Source organism: Trachurus japonicus, chromosome 13 (assembly GCF_045865225.1).
Source record: "Trachurus japonicus isolate A0001 chromosome 13, Traja_1.0".
NCBI lineage: Eukaryota > Metazoa > Chordata > Actinopteri > Carangiformes > Carangidae > Trachurus > Trachurus japonicus.
The window spans coordinates 14,243,894-14,264,285 of NC_140919.1; the positions used below are offsets into that span (position 1 = coordinate 14,243,894).

Genomic DNA, 20,392 nt, shown 5'->3' on the forward strand with positions numbered 1-20,392 from the left:
ATTCTTGGTTGAGATTTAAATAGCATGCAAACTCCAGATGGGATTGCTCCAAAAACTCTGGCAAAATCTGCAGGTGATACAGGAATATTATATTCAGATAAAAACTCATTATACGAATAGAGGAGACCATTCCTGTTGAATAATTGAGCCACATGTATAGTGTTATTATTAAACCAATACTCAATAAAAAGGGATTTATGTTTAAATAAAATGTCCTTGTTGTTCCATATGTAATAGTTATGAGGTGAAAAATTATGCTTGAAGATAAGGGACCAGGAGAGAAAGGCCTGCCGGTGAAAGGCTGACATTTTAACTGGAATTTTGTCAATATTGTAGTTACATACTAAGAAAAAATTTAATCCACCCAGTTTTGACAGAATATGAAAGGGAATAATGTTCCAGATTGCATTGGGGTTCCTAAAAAATTGTTTGAGCTTTTGAGTTTTTAAAACAGATTTCTTCACTTGGTGTGTTCTATTTTGCCACAGGAAGTTGAGAAGCAGTTTGTCAATCTGAGTAATACTCTTACAGTCCACATATAGAGATAAAGATGCATATATTAAGCGTGACATTCCTTCTTTTCCATAAACCACACAAACCACAACCCTCCGTACGTCCTACGTCATGGCGAGTGGACGCTGGATGTCCGGCGACGTTCCTGGGTCAAGAGGAGTTAACCAATCAGCTGCGACGCTTATATAAGCCCCGCCCCCGACGTTTAAAGAGGAAGGACCGGAAGGACGATTTATGATAATAATATATGATCTTTATTTCAGGCATTTAGTCCATATGACAGTTTAAAAAAATTAAAAGACAGACAAAAAATGGGAGGAAACACATTATGCAGTACCATGTGTTACTATTGCCATTAAAAAACAACATTTTATGTAAATATATACAAACCATACTTTGAGGCACATATGAGACAGCATTTACTTTAAGAAGGGTCAAGCCCCTCAGCTATTACCTTTGTGTATGCTTATGTATACAAGAATGTATGTATGTATATATATGGTCTCAGTATATGGGAAATAAGGGCTTGACAGTGTGGAAGGGGTTCAAGTTCATTGTGATAGCAGCCCATTAAAGGGCTTATTAGGGCCATTATAATGGCATTTTCAGACAAACATTGCCTGACATGTTGGTACATAAGAGGACACAAACAACTCACACTGTGCCACCTACTGTAGGGACGCCAAGCATATCTAAAAATAAAGCATTTCAACAACCAATTAAAGAAGACATTAAATCAAAAACAGTTTTTTCCCTGGTATTTTTGTTGATACATATCAGCCCCTTCAAATAGTTTGAAAAATTGTGCATGAACACAATATATTTCATTCTAAAATATGTTAAATATGAAACTACTGCTACTACTTTTTTTTTCAAATCACAGAATGATAAAAATATCCTTGTAGGCAAAATAAGGTTATTAAAACAGTAGAAACAATCAGTTGTGGATATACTAATGGAACTTCTAAATTAGGCTTTATAATTAGTATATTATCCTAAAATTCCCCAGAAAACTTTGTTTAAAAACCACATTAATTATTATAATATCGTTCTATTATCAGATGGTGAAACCGCAGACAACAGCATACTGTTAAGTATCAGGTGAAAGGAATATTAATTGCTTTAAAAACAATGTTGTCATACCATTTTCTTTAAAAAGTAATGCTGTATTTTCCATGCCAATATCACATAACATTTCCAAAATAACAAGACCATATCTCAGCTATTTTACATGGTATAAAATATGTTAGCTTAATGAATTATATACTGTATTTTGTGTAGGTTATGGTTTCCCCATACAGATAGTAAAATAAAATACATAAACAACCTATAACAATACATACTGTAAAGATGAAGGGGTTTGTGCCATTAGTATTTTCTTCACAAGAGAAGAAACTGCATCTTTTATACCTGTATGTTTTGTGCAAAGAAAAGAAACTCCCATGTTACAGTTACAATAAGTACTTTATTGGTTCAACAGTGCTGCCAGCGCCTGACAGATAAATATACAGTTCTGAGTTTATCTATTTACAGCTTGCTGAGAGACAATACAAACAGTCCCTTGTAGACATACATAGTGTTCTTTAGTGTATAACTTATACTTATACTTTGGGCTGGTTTCTTTGTCCAAGCATAATATGGTCCCCATTGAAAGATGTGATGAGTTGTGTATGTGAAAGAAGCCCTATTAAGTCTTGGTTTGTTAACATGTAGTGTGTCGTTAAATGTGCAAATCATCAGATGGTGCAGTAATGTGTACTCTGATAAGCAGTGTGTATTCTGTGTGTGTGTGTGTGTGTCTGCGCAAATAGACGATCTGGAACGCACACATTTCCTGTACAATGGATTTAAGCTATCAATATAAAAAGAAAAAGTGACATCTGATAGTGTTCAGTAGTCTCAGTTTCACACAAAGCAAAACTGACTTTTTTTTTTTTTTACTGTAAATGCTGTTACAATCTGATATTTCATCAAATTAGCCTCTTTATGCTTGATTTGCATTGCAGATTTTTTTTTTTTTGCTGGCATTTGCAAAAGTGTAAATTCTGTAGATGCTAGTATCATTTTTCATCTTCATAAGTATCATTTTCATATAAGTCTTTCTGTATACTCTTCACTTACAGTACAGCTGTGCACACATACAGGCATGCTCACACATTATCAACTTGTTTCATTCACTCACAAGCCACAAACAATAGGTCTATAATCACACGTTCATATGTTTAAATTCACACCATCGTTAAACACATCTGGCGACGTGTTGCTTTCACAACTTGCCGTCAGCTTCTTCATTTTTAGTGTTTGCTCTTTAACTTCTGTGCAAATCCAAATCATTCTGGATTCTGTCAGCAACATTAAGAGACAAATCTTTCAAAATTCAAAATCCCATCCCTCTGTTGTCTATATAGTATATATATTGTATATATATTTAATAAAGACATGATTTAGTGTTTCATTTTTGACTTAACCTCTGTTCCTCTAACCATGCCGATCTGCATAGGTAGCGTAAACAGGCAAAGTTGACGCTGATGACATCCTTGTTTGTCCTTCAGGTTAGTAATGGCTCTAGTTATCCTCACATGCTGGAAGTCAGCATTTTCTATACTTAATATATTATATTCCTGAAAAAAAAAGTTTTCAAAGCTCTCCTTAAACAGCACCAACATTTTGTAACACCATACATCACAAACCATTTTACCCCAATCCACTTCTGTTCTGTGTCTCAACTCAACAAGTGTGGGTCTCTATGAGTGCGCTTTTGTCCCCGCTGTTTCACTTTAGGAGTGATATGTCGTCAGCGAAGTCCCCGTGTGGGTGGAGGCAGCGAGCGAAGCGCCACTGGCACACCATGAGACACAGCGGCAGCATGAAGAGAGCGCAGATTCCCGCCATGATGTAGGCGATGGTCATGAGAGTGGACTCGTCCGTCTGGGGGATGTTGTAGCCGCAGTCCTCCAGGTCGATGCCGTGGAACGGGCCCTCCACCGAGGCTGTGCGAAACTCATCGTGCACTGGGAAACGGAAGAATGGGATTGTGGGTATTTTTTTTAGAAACACAAACATCAGGAGAACAGATGCTAGATCAACTCTCATGTTCTTTTTAAAATATTATGGTCATTATGTCACTTGTGTCCTATTTCAATGATTTTAAACCAGCACTAAGTAACTTTTCAACCTTCATAAAATATTTTCATAACTTTTGTGATGATACATCGACTTACAACAAGTTGAATTACACCTCTGTCGTGGTCTGAGGGAGTCTGCATCTCTTTCTCTGGCACTAAGCAGCTTTGAGGAGCATGGTAGGAACCCAGCTCTCACTTTACTTTCACTTTCACTTTTGCGAGTCACAACAAGGAGGGAACAGGCAAATTGGCACTTTAGCAATGGATTATGTTTGTGTTTTCACTTTGAAATGATCCACTGGAAACAGAAACTTAGTTTTGATGTCTTCTGTTAATTTTAATGCAGGATATTTACAGGGCTTCACGCTAGTGTTCATGGGAAATGGAGTCTTCCTTCAGGCAAAACACTACCGCTTTGGTCCACAGGCGCCGCCAAACTCAACCAAAACTGAAAGTTCTTTAGTACTGCTTTAATATTGTATCTGCTTCCACTTTACCTGCCCAGGGACTACGGGCGGAAATTAGCAATTGTTGCTATAACCTGGTTCAAAGCATCTTCTCTTGTTTTACAAGATTAATGTTTTTTGTGTATTGTCCCTGTTTTAAATAAATAAATTCATTCATTCATTCATTCATTCCTTATAATACACTGTAATCTTTATTTGTTCTGTTTCCTCAACTGCTCTCTATCCTCCTCATCCCTCCTTCCTGTAGTGCAACTGTGTGAGGCTTTAAACTTTTTTTCCCCTTTTCTTTACTTGTTATGGTCACTGCACATGTGTACTACTTTTGTTTTCTTGTTTTTGTTTTGTTTTACTGTATTTGCATGGGTATATTCTTCATTGAAGCCGCAAAATGAAAAAGTTGTTCGGAAAAAATGAATTTGATCTCTGTTTTTAGCCTTGTTGTAGCAGTAGCTCCCAGTGGCTCTGTTGATGTTTGTGAGCATGCGTGAGATTTGCTGCAAGATGTTCATTCGTTGTTGTAAACCACTGGATGTATGATGTAAACACAGAAGACCATCATCTACTGGGAGCTACTGCTACAACAAGTCTTTACTCTTTACAACAACCTCCCTGGGGACTTCACACAGAAATTAGCCATGGCTATAATCTGACATATTTACATGTGTACAATGTCCATTAAAGGGATAGTAGCATTTTTTTAAAAGTGGAGTTGTATGATCTACAAATAGCCCCTAACTACTTTAATTGCAGTAGCAGACTCTCTGCACTCCTCCCGTTAGCAACGCCAGCCCATAGCCCTGCCCAGAGATTTACAACATACATTGTTGTGAATGGACCCAAAGAAACGGCCTATTTTCACGGCCTAAAAGAGGTTTTACCTGAAAAAAAACAAACAGGTAAAACCTCTTTTAGGCCGTGAAAATAGGCCATTTCTTTGGGTCCATTCACAACAATGTATGTTGTAAATCTCTGGGCAGGGCTATGGGCTGGCGTTGCTAACGGGAGGAGTGCAGAGAGTCTTCTACTGCAATTAAAGTACTTACAGTAGGGGCTATTTGTAGATCATACAACCCCACTTTAAAAAAATGCTACTATTCCTTTAATATGGGCTGTCCCCCATCTAAATAAAAATAAATAAAAATCCTCACCATGGCAGGTGCTAACAGCAAAGCCGATCCGTTTCTTCTCGCGGTCAAAGACCACGTAGAAACCCTCCATGATGACGGCCCCCATCACTGTGCCAGTGCTGGACTGGGACACTGCGAACTTGTAGCAGTCCTCCTGGGCCGAAGCCACGTCCTCCACTGGCCGCAGATATTGCTGCACAGGGACAGAAAGAGACACATCGAGGAGGTGAGTGGGTGTTAGAAACATCACAAACACACCAACATAAAGTCCTCTGCTCAGCTGTGTGCACCTTTGTGTTATCCTAAATTATAAACAAGACATAAGTTACACTTTCAATTTGTCCTATGCTTTATTTCCTATGCAGTTGAAGTTTGTTTCTTACATGTTCTGTTTTTATGTTTAACTGAACAATGACAAATGCATCAACTCAACCTCATGAATCCAGCATCAGTCTTATTATTTCTTGTGAACATGCTACTTGAACTCTTTTTCTCAGTCGTCCACAGGTTTGTGGCCCTGAACTCTCCCTGTCGAATCTCACTCATTACACAACCGCTAAGATTTAAGGCTTGTGGCTTTGAAAAGGAAAATGTTTCATGTCTTTTCAGAGCTTTGTGAAAAGCTTTAGAAAACATATTCAAAGCTGATTCTCTCTTCTTCTTTTTTTCTTCCATCACAGTATGAAGCACGCCTCTCTTCTATTGAAGACTAGATGAAAGAGTTATCTGAAGGATACAGCAACTATCTGTACAGTACAAGTGCACAGAGAAAATGAAACTCAGTGAAAGCACCTACGACTTCAGAATTACAGATGAATTAATTTAAACACCTTATGTAACTATAATTTTAATTAAAATGTCATGTAGATAGAAAAGTTACAATTAGCCTTTAAACGGTATTTAACACTCTTATCATAATTCTTTTAACCCTGCCCAAAAAGGGGATTTAATGTTATAATTATGTATCCAGGGGGGACGGAAGTAGCTCAAGACTTCAGTATAGTTGAGAACTTCTTTTATGTGACCACATTTGTTACCTGCGGCAGGATGGAGATTCTAAAGGACTGGTTGCGGTTTTCACTCATCAAGTAGAGGGAGATGACTGGGAAGATGTGCCAGGGCGTCGTGCCGGCCTGCCAACACACCAGCTGCTCCCCGAGCCAGAACCCAGACGGGAACTGCTCAGTCTGAAAGACCCGGGGTCAGGAGGACATCCATTATCTCCTTTCCCATACATGCTCATTACAAATCAAGGTCACAAGTGGAGGCTGGACGTTAGAAAATTCACTATTGTCTTATTTGATACTGAGTTCATTGACAAAATCAATTGTTGAGAGACAGAAAAGGTTAACATGATACATGGGGACTGACCGAAGAGGCTGCTTCAATAGCCTTGACTGCAGCCTGGAAGACTTTCCTCGGCAGCCGGAGGTTGGTGGTGCCACTGTCCACGATGCTCTTATCATAGTTGTACTGTAAAAGACAGAGGAACATTAATTAAAATCTCTAAAATGACTTGTAGTATCAGTGTTTGACCATTAAATCGTTCCTGTCAGTCAAATATGTTTCCACTTGGCATTTTTATGTAAATGTATGCGAGTCAGTGACAAATAAGGGTTGGCAAGTTGAGCAATTTAAACATATCTTTAAAAAGAAATAAAATCAGATTTGTACATTTTGTATTCATGTTGGTCATTTGAAATAACATTTAACAATTCTTTTTAACAAAAGTAAGACTGAAGCCCCTGAAAATGTCAAATGGTTTAACCACAAAAGAATGATAATCTATTAAATATTTGATCCACCTACAGTGGATTTAAGTGAACTTATAAAAAATACATCTTGTTCTGAAACCATAAAATTGGAGTAGATCTTTCTGATGTGTTTCTATATTAAAATTTTAAAGCATTTTGGCAAGGACATACTGTATCCTGAAACCATCGGTTTCTTCTAAACATTGCCAATAATGTTGTTACAAATAATGTAAAATTTGTCAAGAAACATGGGGCTCTATTTTCCTGGCGCAACTCAGGGGGGCGCAGCGAGGCGAGCCCTGGCGCAGCCGGCGCAGTGGCATTTTCCTCCAGTGCGCAGCGGATTTGATAAATTGGCAGACTGCTGTGCGCCGAGATGGGTGTGGTCGCGCAGCAGGGGGAGGTGTCGACAGATTCACCTTGGCGCAGTGACAATTTGTTGCCGATAGACCGCGCGGAGAGTGCGGCGAAAGCTCGCCAGCTCCAACCTGGTCTACTCTCAGCGCAAGGCGAAGCGCAGCCAGCGGACTGGTATTTTGACTGCCCAGCTCCGCAGTGCGCCCACGTCACCAAGACCTCACAGGCAGGTTTCCACAGTTCCAGGCACATTTAAATGCAATTAATAATAATAATAATAATAATAATCACAATAACCCCTATTTATTGTAACTATCTGAATCAGCACATACACATATATCTATATCGATTGTCCCGTCACACTGATGACAGATCAAAGGCTGTCGGCACGCGTAATGGAAACTCAGCCTGATTAAATTAACACAGATGAAACCAGGGAGGGACTGGGGAAAAAAAGCAGCCGTGGAGTCCCAAGAACAGGTGTTGACACTACACACTGTGCCGTTGCGATGATCCGCTATATTTATTTATTTACTTATTGATTTATTAGAGGGCAGTGGCCGCATTGTCACGCGACCATAACAAATAAAACTGAAAACAAATAAACTATCATCTCTCACAGCAAACCACAATCAGCCTCGGCATCATAGTGAGCAGATATTCACATCTCCCATCTCAGGTAAATTCTAAAGAAAAAAGAAAAAGAGAGACGCTCCGTGATGCCTCCTTTACGCACAGCTGTTTGTTTATGTTGTGATCTGTGCACAGGGGTTTAAATATAGGTTACTAAATATGAGTGTCTTTATTAATGGAAAAGGTGTGTGTGTGTGTGTGTTTTGTTTTTTTGTTTATTTTACTGGGCAACAGCTCTCAATATGTCAGAGCAAACCTGGATAACATCATAACCTCCTCCCTCCCAGACTACTTTTGCATCATCAGCCCGTGAGGTCTGTTCGCGCGACCGGACAATGCCAGCTTGGACCGGACCAGAACATCAGTTTCCTCCCGTCTCACTTGCTGTGAGAGATGATAGTTTATTTGTTTTCAGTTTTATTTGTTATGGTCGCGTGATGATGCGGCTCAATAAATCAATAAGTAAATAAATAAATATAGCAGATCATCGCAACGGCACAGTGTGTAGTGTCAACACAGCAGTAATCCATCCTCATCTTTCATCTGTGTTAATTCAGTCAGGCTGAGTTTCCATTACGCATGCCGACAGCCTTTGATCTGTCATCAGTGTGACGGGACAATCGATATAGATAAACGTGTATGTGCTGATTCAGATAGTTACAATAAATAGGGGTTATTGTGATTATTAATTCCATTTAAATGTGCCTGGAACTGTGGAAACCTGCCTGTGAGGTCTGGGTGACGTGTGCGAACTGCGAGCTGGGCAGTCAATTGCCTCCCTCTTCCATGGTGAAATCAAACGTGCACCTCGCGCGCAGCGGATTTAAAGGCGAGGAGAGGAGCTCACTCCACGCCTTCTCTCCTCCCTCTATGCCATTTGCGCCGGTGGGAGGGAAGTAGGCGGGATGCGCCCCGCTGCGCTTCGAAGGAAAATTGCAAACTGCTCCTGGACACGCCTCGTTGGCGAAGCGAAGGCGAAGCGCAGGGCAGATACGCCACGCCTGCACCTAGTTTACGAAAATAGAGCCCATAGTGTTGCATCACAAAAGTGAATTACATTTATTCCACATTTGAATCCAAATGTGTTTTTCTGATTTTTATGGAAAAAATACCAGTTATACCACATTGACATTGGGTTGCATCATGTCATTGACCCATGTATTGTATTGTACTTCATGTCTGTCTGTCTCTGCTGGAAATGAGACCTCGTGTCTCATTGATGTTAAAGGTTTAATCAGTAAAAAAAGCTCTCACCTCCTTACAGTCCATGTTGAGGTCCTGTCCGTTGACCTCAATACGTACGATGATGACCTCATAGTACCATTCCCTGCGGATGGGCGTGTACCAGAGCTCTCCGACGTACAGCGACGTGTCCACACCGCCAATGATCTGAGAGCAGAGGGTGGAAAACAAAACAAAAAAAAAACTGAATTCAATACCGGCTCCAAAATATGATACTTTATGTGTGTGTGTGTGTGTGTGTGTGTGTGACTCACCATGCTGCCGCCAACAGTAGCGCTGCCCAGGGAGTAGTTTTGGGTGAAGCCGGCTCCACACAGCTGGAGAGAGAAGAGGTTGGGGACGGGAGTCTGACGAACCAGAGAGTCGAAGAACGGCTCCAGTGTCTCGTCAGGCTGAGGAGGGAGAGAAAGACCCGAGCTGCTATTATTAGCCAGCAGCTTTACATTTCTTAAAGATTAAACACTTCATCTGCCTCTAAAATATCATTTTCCTACATGCAGCCAGTACTTATTACTGACTTTTACCACTTATTACTTTCCACACGATAAAATCCAGTATTAATACACACACATACATACTACAAACAGATTAAAGGTTTTGGCCTCATGCTTACAAATAAGGTACTACTTTTATTTTCTCATGAAACCCTCCAGATGTTGAGAACAACATCCTTCCCCCAGATCCACTGTCGTCACAGTATCATCCTCTTACACCAGATTAGGAATTCAGAAAGAAAAGGAAAAGAGTGGAAAGTTTATTTGTTGGCAAACGATTCTCAGGCAAGACAGTGACAGTCAGTACGTTTACATGCACAGCTGAATCGAGCAATGCTCAAAATTCAATTTTGGAGTCTAATCGGACTTGTGTCCTCGTCCCAGTTTACATGCAACTGAGAAAATCGAATAACTGACGGGAAGGTGTCCTCCTCCTGAACACCAGGTGGCGGTAATGCGTCGATTCAACGAGTTAATACGGCGCCTTCTCCGGTTAACCTATTACCCATTTTCGAACAACAGCAAGATGGTTAATCAACAACAATAGCTTCTGCGACTGGCTTTCTCGGATGTTTTTTTTCCGGGTTCTGTGGGGAAGTCGAATTCCGATCACATTATCTGGGTGTCTTAATCAGAGTTGGAGAACTCTGATATTAGTCGGACTAACGCGCTTACATGTACTCAGTTGTCCAGTTATAGTCGGATAAAGGCAATAATTTGGTTTTCTCAAGTTTCATTTAAAGTACTGAGTGTTTGCAGGACAAGATCAGACCTCAGCTATCGAGCTTATTTTGCTTTTTCTTGATCATCAACAGGAGAAGTAATTTACAGTATCTTGGAAAAGTATGTTTTAGTATATAATTATAAATTATAAATAATTCCCCTAAATGTATTTTCCACCAGCAGACAAGGTCAAATATGAGGTAAAAGCACTCTACTCTATCGGTTTATAGATGAGATTACAACAGAGCAGACTGTGATCTCTCCAGGTTTTGACATCTGCTGATTTTCCTACTGAAGTGCCAGTGTGTAGTTGTTGCTGTGTGCCGCTGCAAACAGAGAATTTTGAACCGACTACAAAAAGTGCTGCGCTGCACTTTCTCTCACCCACCCACCCGGGCTATATCGGCGTAGGCCAGTCCCAGGATCCCCTCCCAGTTGGACCCGTTGATGAAGAAGCGATCCGACTGTGTGATGGCGGCGATGTTGGCGCGCAGCGTGGCGTTGGGTCCGTGTGGGACGGACACCAGGTCGGTGCCCAGCTCCCCTTCCCAGCGACCCTGGGTGTAGGGAACGTAGACGCTCCTGCCGAGGTCACGGTACGAGCTGGAGCTGCGAGGGGGCGGTGAGAAAGGGGATCAGGGGTTAAAAGAGCAATATGACAAAAATATAAACTGTTTTCTCAATAATATAATAAAAACAAGGTACAATATTGCAAAGAAAATGTAATGACTGATTATGTATGTGAAGGTTGATGCCTTGCAATAAAGTATTAAAAAAAATATATAATAAAAACACAAAATGTCAATCCATCTATTGTTGGATGGTTAATAATAGTAGGACACTGAAAAAAAAGGTAAATGCACAGTTACTGGGTTAAATTACATTAAAGCTATAGTGCGTAACTTCTGTCGCCCCCTAAAGGATTTCTGCGTTATTACAACGATACGGCCGGCGCCTATGGCCCGGTGCAGAGTCCTGCACGGGTCCAATTTTGGAAACCCGCGCCCGCCCGACCCGTTGGTTTTTAAGCCCGTGTCCCGACCCGTCACCCGTGATTATTTCTGAATACAACCCGGATCCGACCCGCCCGTCAATATTAAGACCCGCTGCCCGACCCGCTGCCCGTGAGATCGCCGTCATCACAGGCGATAACGGAGGTACAGCCGTACTCTTTAGAAAAAAGAAAAGAAAAGAGAGAGAGAGGAGGGGGGGGGGGGGGCGTACTCTTTCGCGGCTATTTCCGGAACGGAGAATGATAGCGACGTAATTCTTTTTTTAATGAAAGCAGGACACTTCAGCCTTTACATTGATCCCATCGGTGTGTTTGTAGCTTACCCAGAAGCTGAGCAGTCAAGCCATGATGACAGGCTAAACTCCAGGGAAAGCTGTGAGCGGCCACACGCGCGGCCAAAGATCGTTTATTTACATCAAGATGCTGCTCTGTTGTTGCCGTGAGTGATAAAAAAAATGATTTGCTACGCTGGTTCATGCAGCTGCGCGTGAGTTTTCCTCTGTAAGCCGACACACATTGACACACATACACCCGCTACCCACCCGCGTTCATGTGAGTTCCGCCCGTGCCCGACCCGTGAATTTTTACAAGACAGCTTATCCACCCGTTGAACACCGTTTTTGCGGGGTACCCGTCGGATACCCGCGGGGATCCGACCCGATGCAGGACTCTGGCCCGGTGTAACCCTCCCCTCCCCTACTCTCCCCACCGCTACCCCTGTAGTTGCATGATTCATCACACACAGTCACAGTAACACTCGCAACACACCACATGCTGCTGGTCACGGACCACGGTTCACGGACTATAACACTCGCGACTCGCCGCACACTGCTCGTCACAGCACACAGACTCCCCGCAGCAAGTTACACACAGCAACACGGGCTACACACCTTGTAACTTACTGCTAACGATGTGGCTAACACCAGGCTGCTAACAGGTGTTGCTTCTAGCAGCTGCGGAGCGCTCTCCTCCCTCCTCCCTTCTTGTTGTCAGGTAAAACCGAGTAAAACACGTCGTTTCGGTCGTTTCCTGTCCGCCAGCGCGGGAAAGTCGCTCCAAGACAGTAAATACAAAAATAACAAATACTGAAAAATACCGCGAGGCGTTTGAGGAGCCGAACGGCTTAATCAGCGTTGTATCATCTCCTCTTGTAGTGGCTTGGGTGAAACGGATATTTACAGACACGTAGAAGTTACGCACTATAGCTTTAATGTCAATTTACCTACCTAATGTAATTGGTGAAATGTTAGCATGTCATTTGTAATTAAACAAAAACAACAATTAAAATAAACTTAAACATTTGATACAGATGACAATTAATGACTTCAATATTTCAAACATTTCCCCTGGAGGATTAATAATTGGTCATATGTTAAAGATACTACAAATATTAGTAATTATTTTGACTATATTTGCTTTTATATATTCATAATGTTGTGAAAATAATGAATGCATAATAATCGTGATAATCGTAATACCATGATTATTTCTCTGACAATAATCGTACCAAGAAAATCCATAATCGTGACATCACTATGCTACAGTAAAAAAGTATGTTCCAACTTTCTCTAAAAGCTTGTTTTAGGGAAAACAATGAATTGTTTCTTGTGTTTTTACAGGAAAAATGTTTGTTATTTCATTGATTTTTAATCAAATGTGGCTGTATAGTATATAGTTCTGCATGTTTTTCTACTCACAGTGAGCGATGGTAATATCTACGCAGAAAGGGGTGAGCAGCCGCCCCGACAGCGAAGTTACTGCTTCCTGTGTCCACGAGGATGTTCAACTAATGAGACGGAGAGAAGGAAAGAGAAATAAAGAGAGAGAGAGAGAGACAGAGAGAGAGAACAATTTATCAAATACATGCTGTGTGCTTTCTGCAGAAATCAATAGGTTTGTAAAACTGACGATAGAGTTACACTGTGAAATTGATTCTGTTCATTCTCTAAAGGGCAAAGTTAAATCTGTAACTCTGCTGCTGCTGCTGCCTTGGAGACAGACATGTGCGTTTGTAGAAACTAAATTTATTGTGTGGGAGGGTTCAATGTCTCTATTGATAACTTATTAACTTATTTTATGGTTACAGGCTATTTTTTATTTATTTTATTCTAGCAAGTCTTAGTTACAGCACGTAGTTTATCCGTCTGTCATCTCTCCATCTCTTTCTCCTTCCTTGCAGTGTCCTGTGCTGTTTCCTGTTGCCCTAAATGTCCTTCAGTAACCCCCCCCCCACCACCACCTCCCCTCCTTCCCTCTCCCTCCTCTCCTCTGCGTCTCCTCTCTTCTCGGGTTGCCCATCCACTCCCCCTCCTCTCTCTCTCCTGTCTGCATCTCTATGTGACTATCATATTTTGCACATTCAGTCGAAAACCCCCGAGTGGAAAATTGTGAATGGAGCAGCTCGGCAGACAGCAACAGAGACAGACCGACGCAATACTTACACTTTATACTTTATAGTGTTGTCCTACTGCTGTTTTGTTTTTTTAAATACACTACAATATGCACTCTTCTTCATACTATCATATATTTTCATTTATGTTTAAAGATTTCCGGCCCACACAGGGAACGAGGACCACCGCATTCATCGGCAGAGAAAATAGATGGGACACCAGATGAGATCAACGACAGATAACACAACAGATCGACAGATACACCCAAACAGATGAAGCAGACAGACAGGCAGCCATACAGCCACAGCAAGCTGTTCAATAATGGATTGGCTCTTTAAATATCCACTAAAGTGCTGCTCTATCGGGGAGCTGGGGCCTGAAATCCCCTAATAAGAACAAAATACACACATCACACATGCCTATACATGCTGTCCCTAAAACAGAGATCTAGGCGACCCCTATATGGGCGCATTTTACCCCTAAAATTTCAGTAAATTTTGGATATATTTGCACATGTGCAACCAGTAAATTTGCCAGGTTTTTGGGAATCTGGGAATTGTCATTACAGGTGGCAGACGAATGTGTGTGAGGATTATGAATGAAAAGGAAATGTTAATATTTGCCTTGCAAGTTGTTTTACGATGTGTACGCCCCTAAACTTTCTGCTTGCTGTGCTCCTAGTAGGACGGCAACTAACGATTATTTGCATTGTCGATTAATCTGTCGATTATTTAAACGATTAACCGATTAGTTGTTTGGTCAATAAAATGTTAAGAAATGTTGAAAAATGTCAATCAGTGTTTCCCAAACCACAAGATGACGTCCTCAAATGTCTTGTTTTGTTCACAAACCAAAGAGAGACTCTGTTTATTGTCTTAAAGGAACAAAGAAACAAGAAATATTCACATTTAAGAATCTGAAATCAGAGAATTTTGACTTTTTTTCTTTAAAAAACTACTCAAACCTATTATTATCAAAATAGTTGAAGATTAATTTAATAATCGATTATCGTTATTGTTGTTCTAGCTCCTAGTAAAGCACCACAATCCCCCTCCTCAGTAACAACGCTGCCTGGACACACTCACTGTGATTTCCTCTCTTTGACAGACTTTTGCTGACTGCATGGGATAATCTGTTTTTATTTTTTATCAGGCACACACACACATATATACTGAGTCACCTGGCCCCGAGCAAGATAATGCACATGACCGCTCACTCACACACACACACACACACACACACACACACATACACACACACACAAAAGCAAAAGGCTGCATCCTGACACACTGAGACCTCATGTCTTCCTGTCCTCCCTGGCAGAGTGCCCGTCTGCTTTGCCCCTCCTGCACCGTGAAGGAGAAACCATCTCATGGTTACCAGAGCAGAACGAACGTAACATAAAGTGAAAGTTACAGTAAATGACCAATGTTTTTTTTGTTTTTTTTTTGCCTCCACCGAGCATCTCCGGTTAAACGCAGGGTCTTGTATCACTTATTACATTCATTACGGCTCTGGGGATCTCATCATTTGGCTCCTTGCTGAGACACTGAATCACACAGCGTTTTGACCTGACGCCGTCTTTAATCTATTCCACGAACAGATTCATTTATTTATTTATATTAAAGGTTTATTCAACTGGATGTGAGGGCTTTTAAAGGCTTAAACACATTTAGATAATTTGATTTAAAAACATCTTGAGACTTATTAGAGACCTGCAAAGGGCCTGATAGTTTGTTGTTATCCTGACTGGTAATTTTATATAACATTAGGTAATGTTTCCCTGGAGTCCCTGAAGATTCTTGCTACAGCTCTAGTACAAAGCCATTTTGACTATGCTTGCACAAGCTGGTTTAGTAGTATTTCAAAAAACCTAAGACACAGACTACAAACTGCCCAGAATAAACTTATTAGAGTGGTCCTAAAACTTCACCCCCGTACCCACCTGACGATGCACCACTTCAGAGCCATGGGATGGCTGAAGGTAGAAGATCGAGTGTCCATGCTCAAAAGCAGAGCAGTACACGATGTCCTATTCAATAACTCAGCCTCTTATTTTAAAGATTATTTCAGGCGGGTTAACAATAGTCACGACCACAGGACCAGGGCAAGCCTTTACAATGTCAACACTGTGACTTTCAGAACAGCAGTAGGGAAAAGCACCTTTGCCTATTATATAGTGGGGCTTTAGCATGGAACAGTCTCCCTGCATCAATTAAATTAATCAGCTCGAAACACAGGTTTAAAGTAGCAGTGAAGAGGTGGTGGATGGATTGCTTAAAGCAGTAGAGTATTTCCTCCATCATCCTGCAACATGCTTTCGAGTGACTCGTGTGCACTTTTCTTTAAGGTGCATTATACACATAATCCTCGTTTAATGTGTATTGTGTTTTGCAAAGCTGTATTTAACATGTAATGTAAATGACTGATGTTAATGTTTTTATTACCTAGCTTGGATCGTCTCAGAGGACCACAGTGGAAATAAGTCCTGGACTTTTCTGTGTTATCCTCGTCAGTTTTCTACTGACAAATAAATCAAATCAAATAAAAAAAACAAAAAAAAACATCACAGTTGCTTGGTATCATGATGTGAAAGGGTGCGGCTTTCAAAACATCTCCCTCAAGTCCAGGATGTATCATAAATCTACCGTCTTTATTAGCTGTATTGAGCAATGGCGCTCCACGTGACAACCTGTTTTACTGCCATAAAAAAAGACGACTGTATTTCTCTCAGGGGGTTTGAACTGAGCTCCGTTAGAAAAGAGGTGACGTGACCTACTGTCCATCAACGCACCATGTGACTCATGGGTTTGTTTGCTTACGGTCTCTCTCTGCCCACTCTCAATCAAACCTGATCAAAACATGACGTCGCCACAGGCTCAATAAAGCAGATTAACTTTATGACTGATGAACTCTTTTCTGGGCTCAGACTCTGGTTTTCGGTCAATAGTCATGAATATTTTATGTTACTGAGAAATACATGAGATTTTAATGCTTTCAGAGGCCTTTTAATATGCTGTCAGTCACCAAAAAAAAATGCTTTCATTTATATTTTTGCATAAATTGTCAAATTATTATTATTATTTTTAATTTCTCTTTGTCCTGCATTCAACATTATTGGGGTAATATAAGGGACACACACATGGATGACCTTTAATGTTATGGTGTCACATATAGCATGGTATATAAAAGTTGATTTATTTCAGTCAGAGACTCTGAAGGTCAAAGGTCAGGTACTCTCTGGTGTTTAAAGACTTAATGATACGCACATCCACTACAAAAAAAAGTTGGCAAAAATAGAATAATACCCGTGCACAGCAGAAATCAAGGTGCTGGTATTGTGGCTACATACCGCACACAAATATTGAAATATTAGGTCAGACATGATACAAGATGGTGCAAGAAGGTTACAATCATGATGTAAATGTTTTTGGGATGTGCACTGGATGAGAAACTAAAATAAAATGAATAGTAAAATGAAAAAGCCGGCATATGCAGGTATATTTCATAATTTACGGTAATGTCTGGGATCATGTTTAATGTTTGGGATCTCCATCCAGGTCATCAACAAGTATCCATGATGTTGAATACTACTTAATCAGTTTCTCAAATCACTTTGGTTGCAAATTTCAAACTGTATTTTATTTAGTCCATGTTCCTGTACAGCTGTTTGACCTCTGACACCATTTAAACTTTGACTACGTTGGTGAATTACCATGTCTATATTGTTGTAAAATATAAAATATTTCTCAAAGGAAGCTGTGTTGCTTTAATATCAGTATCATCAACATTTTGGTATCATAAAAACAGCACAAGAATGAAATGAAACATGAAAATGTTGGTGGACACTCACTTTAAAGGCCAAAACAATGTGTTGACTGTCTTTGCTGCACTGACCTCAAACGACTGATTCACTCTCTCTCACTAACCAACCAGCAGCTCTCCTCCTCTTTCCATCTCTCTCTCTCCTTGATACAGGAAGCACCAGTGCCACCTCCACTCAGCAGCACCTTGGAGCCCGTCATCACATTCATCATCTCTCCACGGTCTTTCTTTCAGTTTCCTATCAGCCTGTAGCATAGTTTTTATTCCTACATCCTCACATCCTCGCTTCAAACTCCCTGTCTCCCACACTTTTCTTCTGTCACACTTTCTTTCCTTGTTCATCTCCCATCCCTCTCTCCTCCTGCCATCTACCTATTTCTCATTTCTCACATCATCTGTCACCTTTGTTCTTCTCCTCTTCTACCATCTCATCACTTTCTCTCTCTTCTCTCTCTCTCTTTCCCTCTAGTCGTCCTCTGAGTGCCAGCCTGTACACCACAGCTGCACCCAGCTGGCACTGCTCACTCCACAGAATTAATGGTTCCATTATCTGTCTGTATCATTCAGGCCTTTCTCTCACTTTGACACACACACACACACACACACACACACACACACACACACACACACACACACACACACACACACACACACACACACACACACACACACACACACACACACACAGGCCATCTGTCACTGCACGACCATCAACGGTATTGGACTAAATTTTGCCACTTTTAATTTGAAATTCGCTTTTCAACATTTTTTTATTCTATATTAGAAACATTTAAGAAACTGTGGATATTTGGATCACCACAAAATACATACTGCACCTTTGTTAGAAAAATGTATTATAAATTCAAAGTGATGTCACACTGACAGTGAGTTGTATAACATCTTTTCTACTTTGATTTCTGCACTGCTAGGGCCTTGAGAGAGATCTGGTGCTTCAATTAACCTTGTATTTGCTATTGTATAACTATATTGTAACTTGTTGTGTTGCTAGTCATGTGACACACATACAGATTCACCACTTAATTAAGTTATAGTCCAATTAGTAGTCCAACAAATGCAATATTATTTTATAGATGCTGATATCAGTAGAGTCCTGGACTGCAGAGAGGAGAGAGAGCAAAGATGAGAATTAGATTTCCAAAAGGAGCCAGACTTTTTGTTTATTTATTTTACAGTGTATTATATAATAAAAGTATGATCGATTCTTTTGATTGCACCTGGTTTTATGATGTGCTGCACAGACCATGCTTATATGCTCCAGTCAGTGTGTGTGAGTGTTTTGACAGACAGCACATCACGTCATGCACATAAAAGCCCCTTTTTACCTTCTGCGGAGGAGAGCCCACGGCCATCTCCACGTAGTATCCCTGCCCGGACTTCCCACGGAGGTTATCGATCATGTCCACGAAGCTGATGCCGCTCTGTGCCGCTGCCGCTCCCGCTCCTCTCCGCTTGCGCGTCGGATGCCTCGCCGCCGCCGCCGCGTTGCCCGGCGACGGTGGTGACTGTTCGGCGCGAGCGCCTTGCCGCAGTGGCACGCGGATGGCCAGAGGCAGCAGGCCCGAGGCGTCCGGAGCGGATTGACCGTTGATGACCGTTGAACACAAAAAAGTCGTCCATATGAACAGAGCCGTTAACCAGCGAGGCGGCGACGTCAACGCCTCCATGTTGAATAACGGTAAAGTTGTTTTATATTTTTTTTGTTTTTGATGGAGGAGGAGGAGGTGGGTGGTGGGTTTGTTTGGTTTTTTCTTCACGGCGCTCCGTTCAGTTTGACAGGTGGCAATGATGCTAAGATGACGGCTAAAAACATGTTAGCACCGCAGCTGACAACCGCAAATAAATGTGTCTTCGTTCTTCACGACAGGAAAGTAACGGCTGAATTCCAAATTCGAACGAGGCTACCGTTACCGTTACCTAGTTACGCTGGCAGTTGAACCAACCTCCCCGCGGCTAACGTTAAAAAACAAGCAGCAGCCAGGCAACCGTCGTCGGTGTCTCCTCCGGTGATTGCAGGCTCTCCTCCTCCTCCTCCCTCCTCCTCCTTTCGCCGTGTGTGATCAAACCGCAGGCCCGTCACGTCGTTTTCTCCACACATCCTCATGTCAAACGGCGAGAAACCGTCGTGTTGTCGTCGGTCGTCGGTCGGTGGTCAGTCAGTCAGGCGGGCTGTACCGTAATCCTACTACCGCATCCTCCTCCTCCTTCCTCCCCCTCTTCCCGACCCGCTCATTAGTTTATTCTCAGCCCTTCCAGTCTTTCACCTCCTCCTCCTCCTCCATCCACCCCGCTGCATCCTTCAGAGCTGCCAGCGAGCGACCGAGCGAGCGGGTATCATCATCACCAGCGTCAAGGTAATATACCACCAGACTTCCGGTCAGCATTTTCAAAATAAACCCGTATTACCCAAAAAAAGAAAAAAGAAGAAACCCTCCGAAATACCACATTGAGGGTTTGCAAACTAGAAAATGAATATACGGTAGTTTGTTTTATAGGATAATTTCTGTTATTTAAATACATATACAGTATCTAAATTTACAAACAAATAGGATACAAAACTGTGCAATGTCTCAATCATACAAAATCATATTGCTTCTTTTCTTCTGTCTACACTTTAAATATCACACTTGTGCACAGTGTATTGTTATCTTAATTCATATGTTGTACTTATTTACAGTGGAAAGTAAGTATTTGACCCCCTTTTTTGCCCTT

At 41.4% G+C, this 20,392-nt stretch overlaps 1 protein-coding gene across 1 annotated transcript; it reads right to left on the reverse strand.

Moving 5' to 3' along the window:
- Positions 1-1,958: 1,958 nt before the first annotated feature.
- Positions 1,959-19,807, reverse strand: bace1 (beta-secretase 1). Its single transcript, XM_085794900.1, has 9 exons — positions 19,006-19,807; positions 13,145-13,233; positions 10,828-11,044; positions 9,473-9,610; positions 9,231-9,365; positions 6,604-6,705; positions 6,270-6,419; positions 5,254-5,425; positions 1,959-3,524 (listed from the first exon to the last, which is right to left on the reverse strand). Exons 1-9 carry the CDS (start codon positions 19,345-19,347, stop codon positions 3,286-3,288), a joined length of 1,584 nt encoding a protein of 527 aa, XP_085651026.1. The 5' UTR covers positions 19,348-19,807; the 3' UTR covers positions 1,959-3,285.
- Positions 19,808-20,392: the final 585 nt, after the last annotated feature.

What these genes read in the sequence shown, in the direction of transcription:
- bace1 (XM_085794900.1), bottom strand. Translation starts at nt 19,347, where the DNA reads ATGGAGGCGTTGACGTCGCCGCCTCGCTGGTTAACGGCTCTGTTCATA. An exon ending in CCTACGCCGATATAGCCCGG is followed by an intron (nt 9,611 to 10,827) that starts GTGGGTGGGTGA and finishes CTCCCTCCTCAG; the next exon opens with CCTGACGAGACACTGGAGCC. An exon ending in GAATCTCCATCCTGCCGCAG is followed by an intron (nt 5,426 to 6,269) that starts GTAACAAATGTG and finishes GTCCCTGTGCAG; the next exon opens with CAATATCTGCGGCCAGTGGA.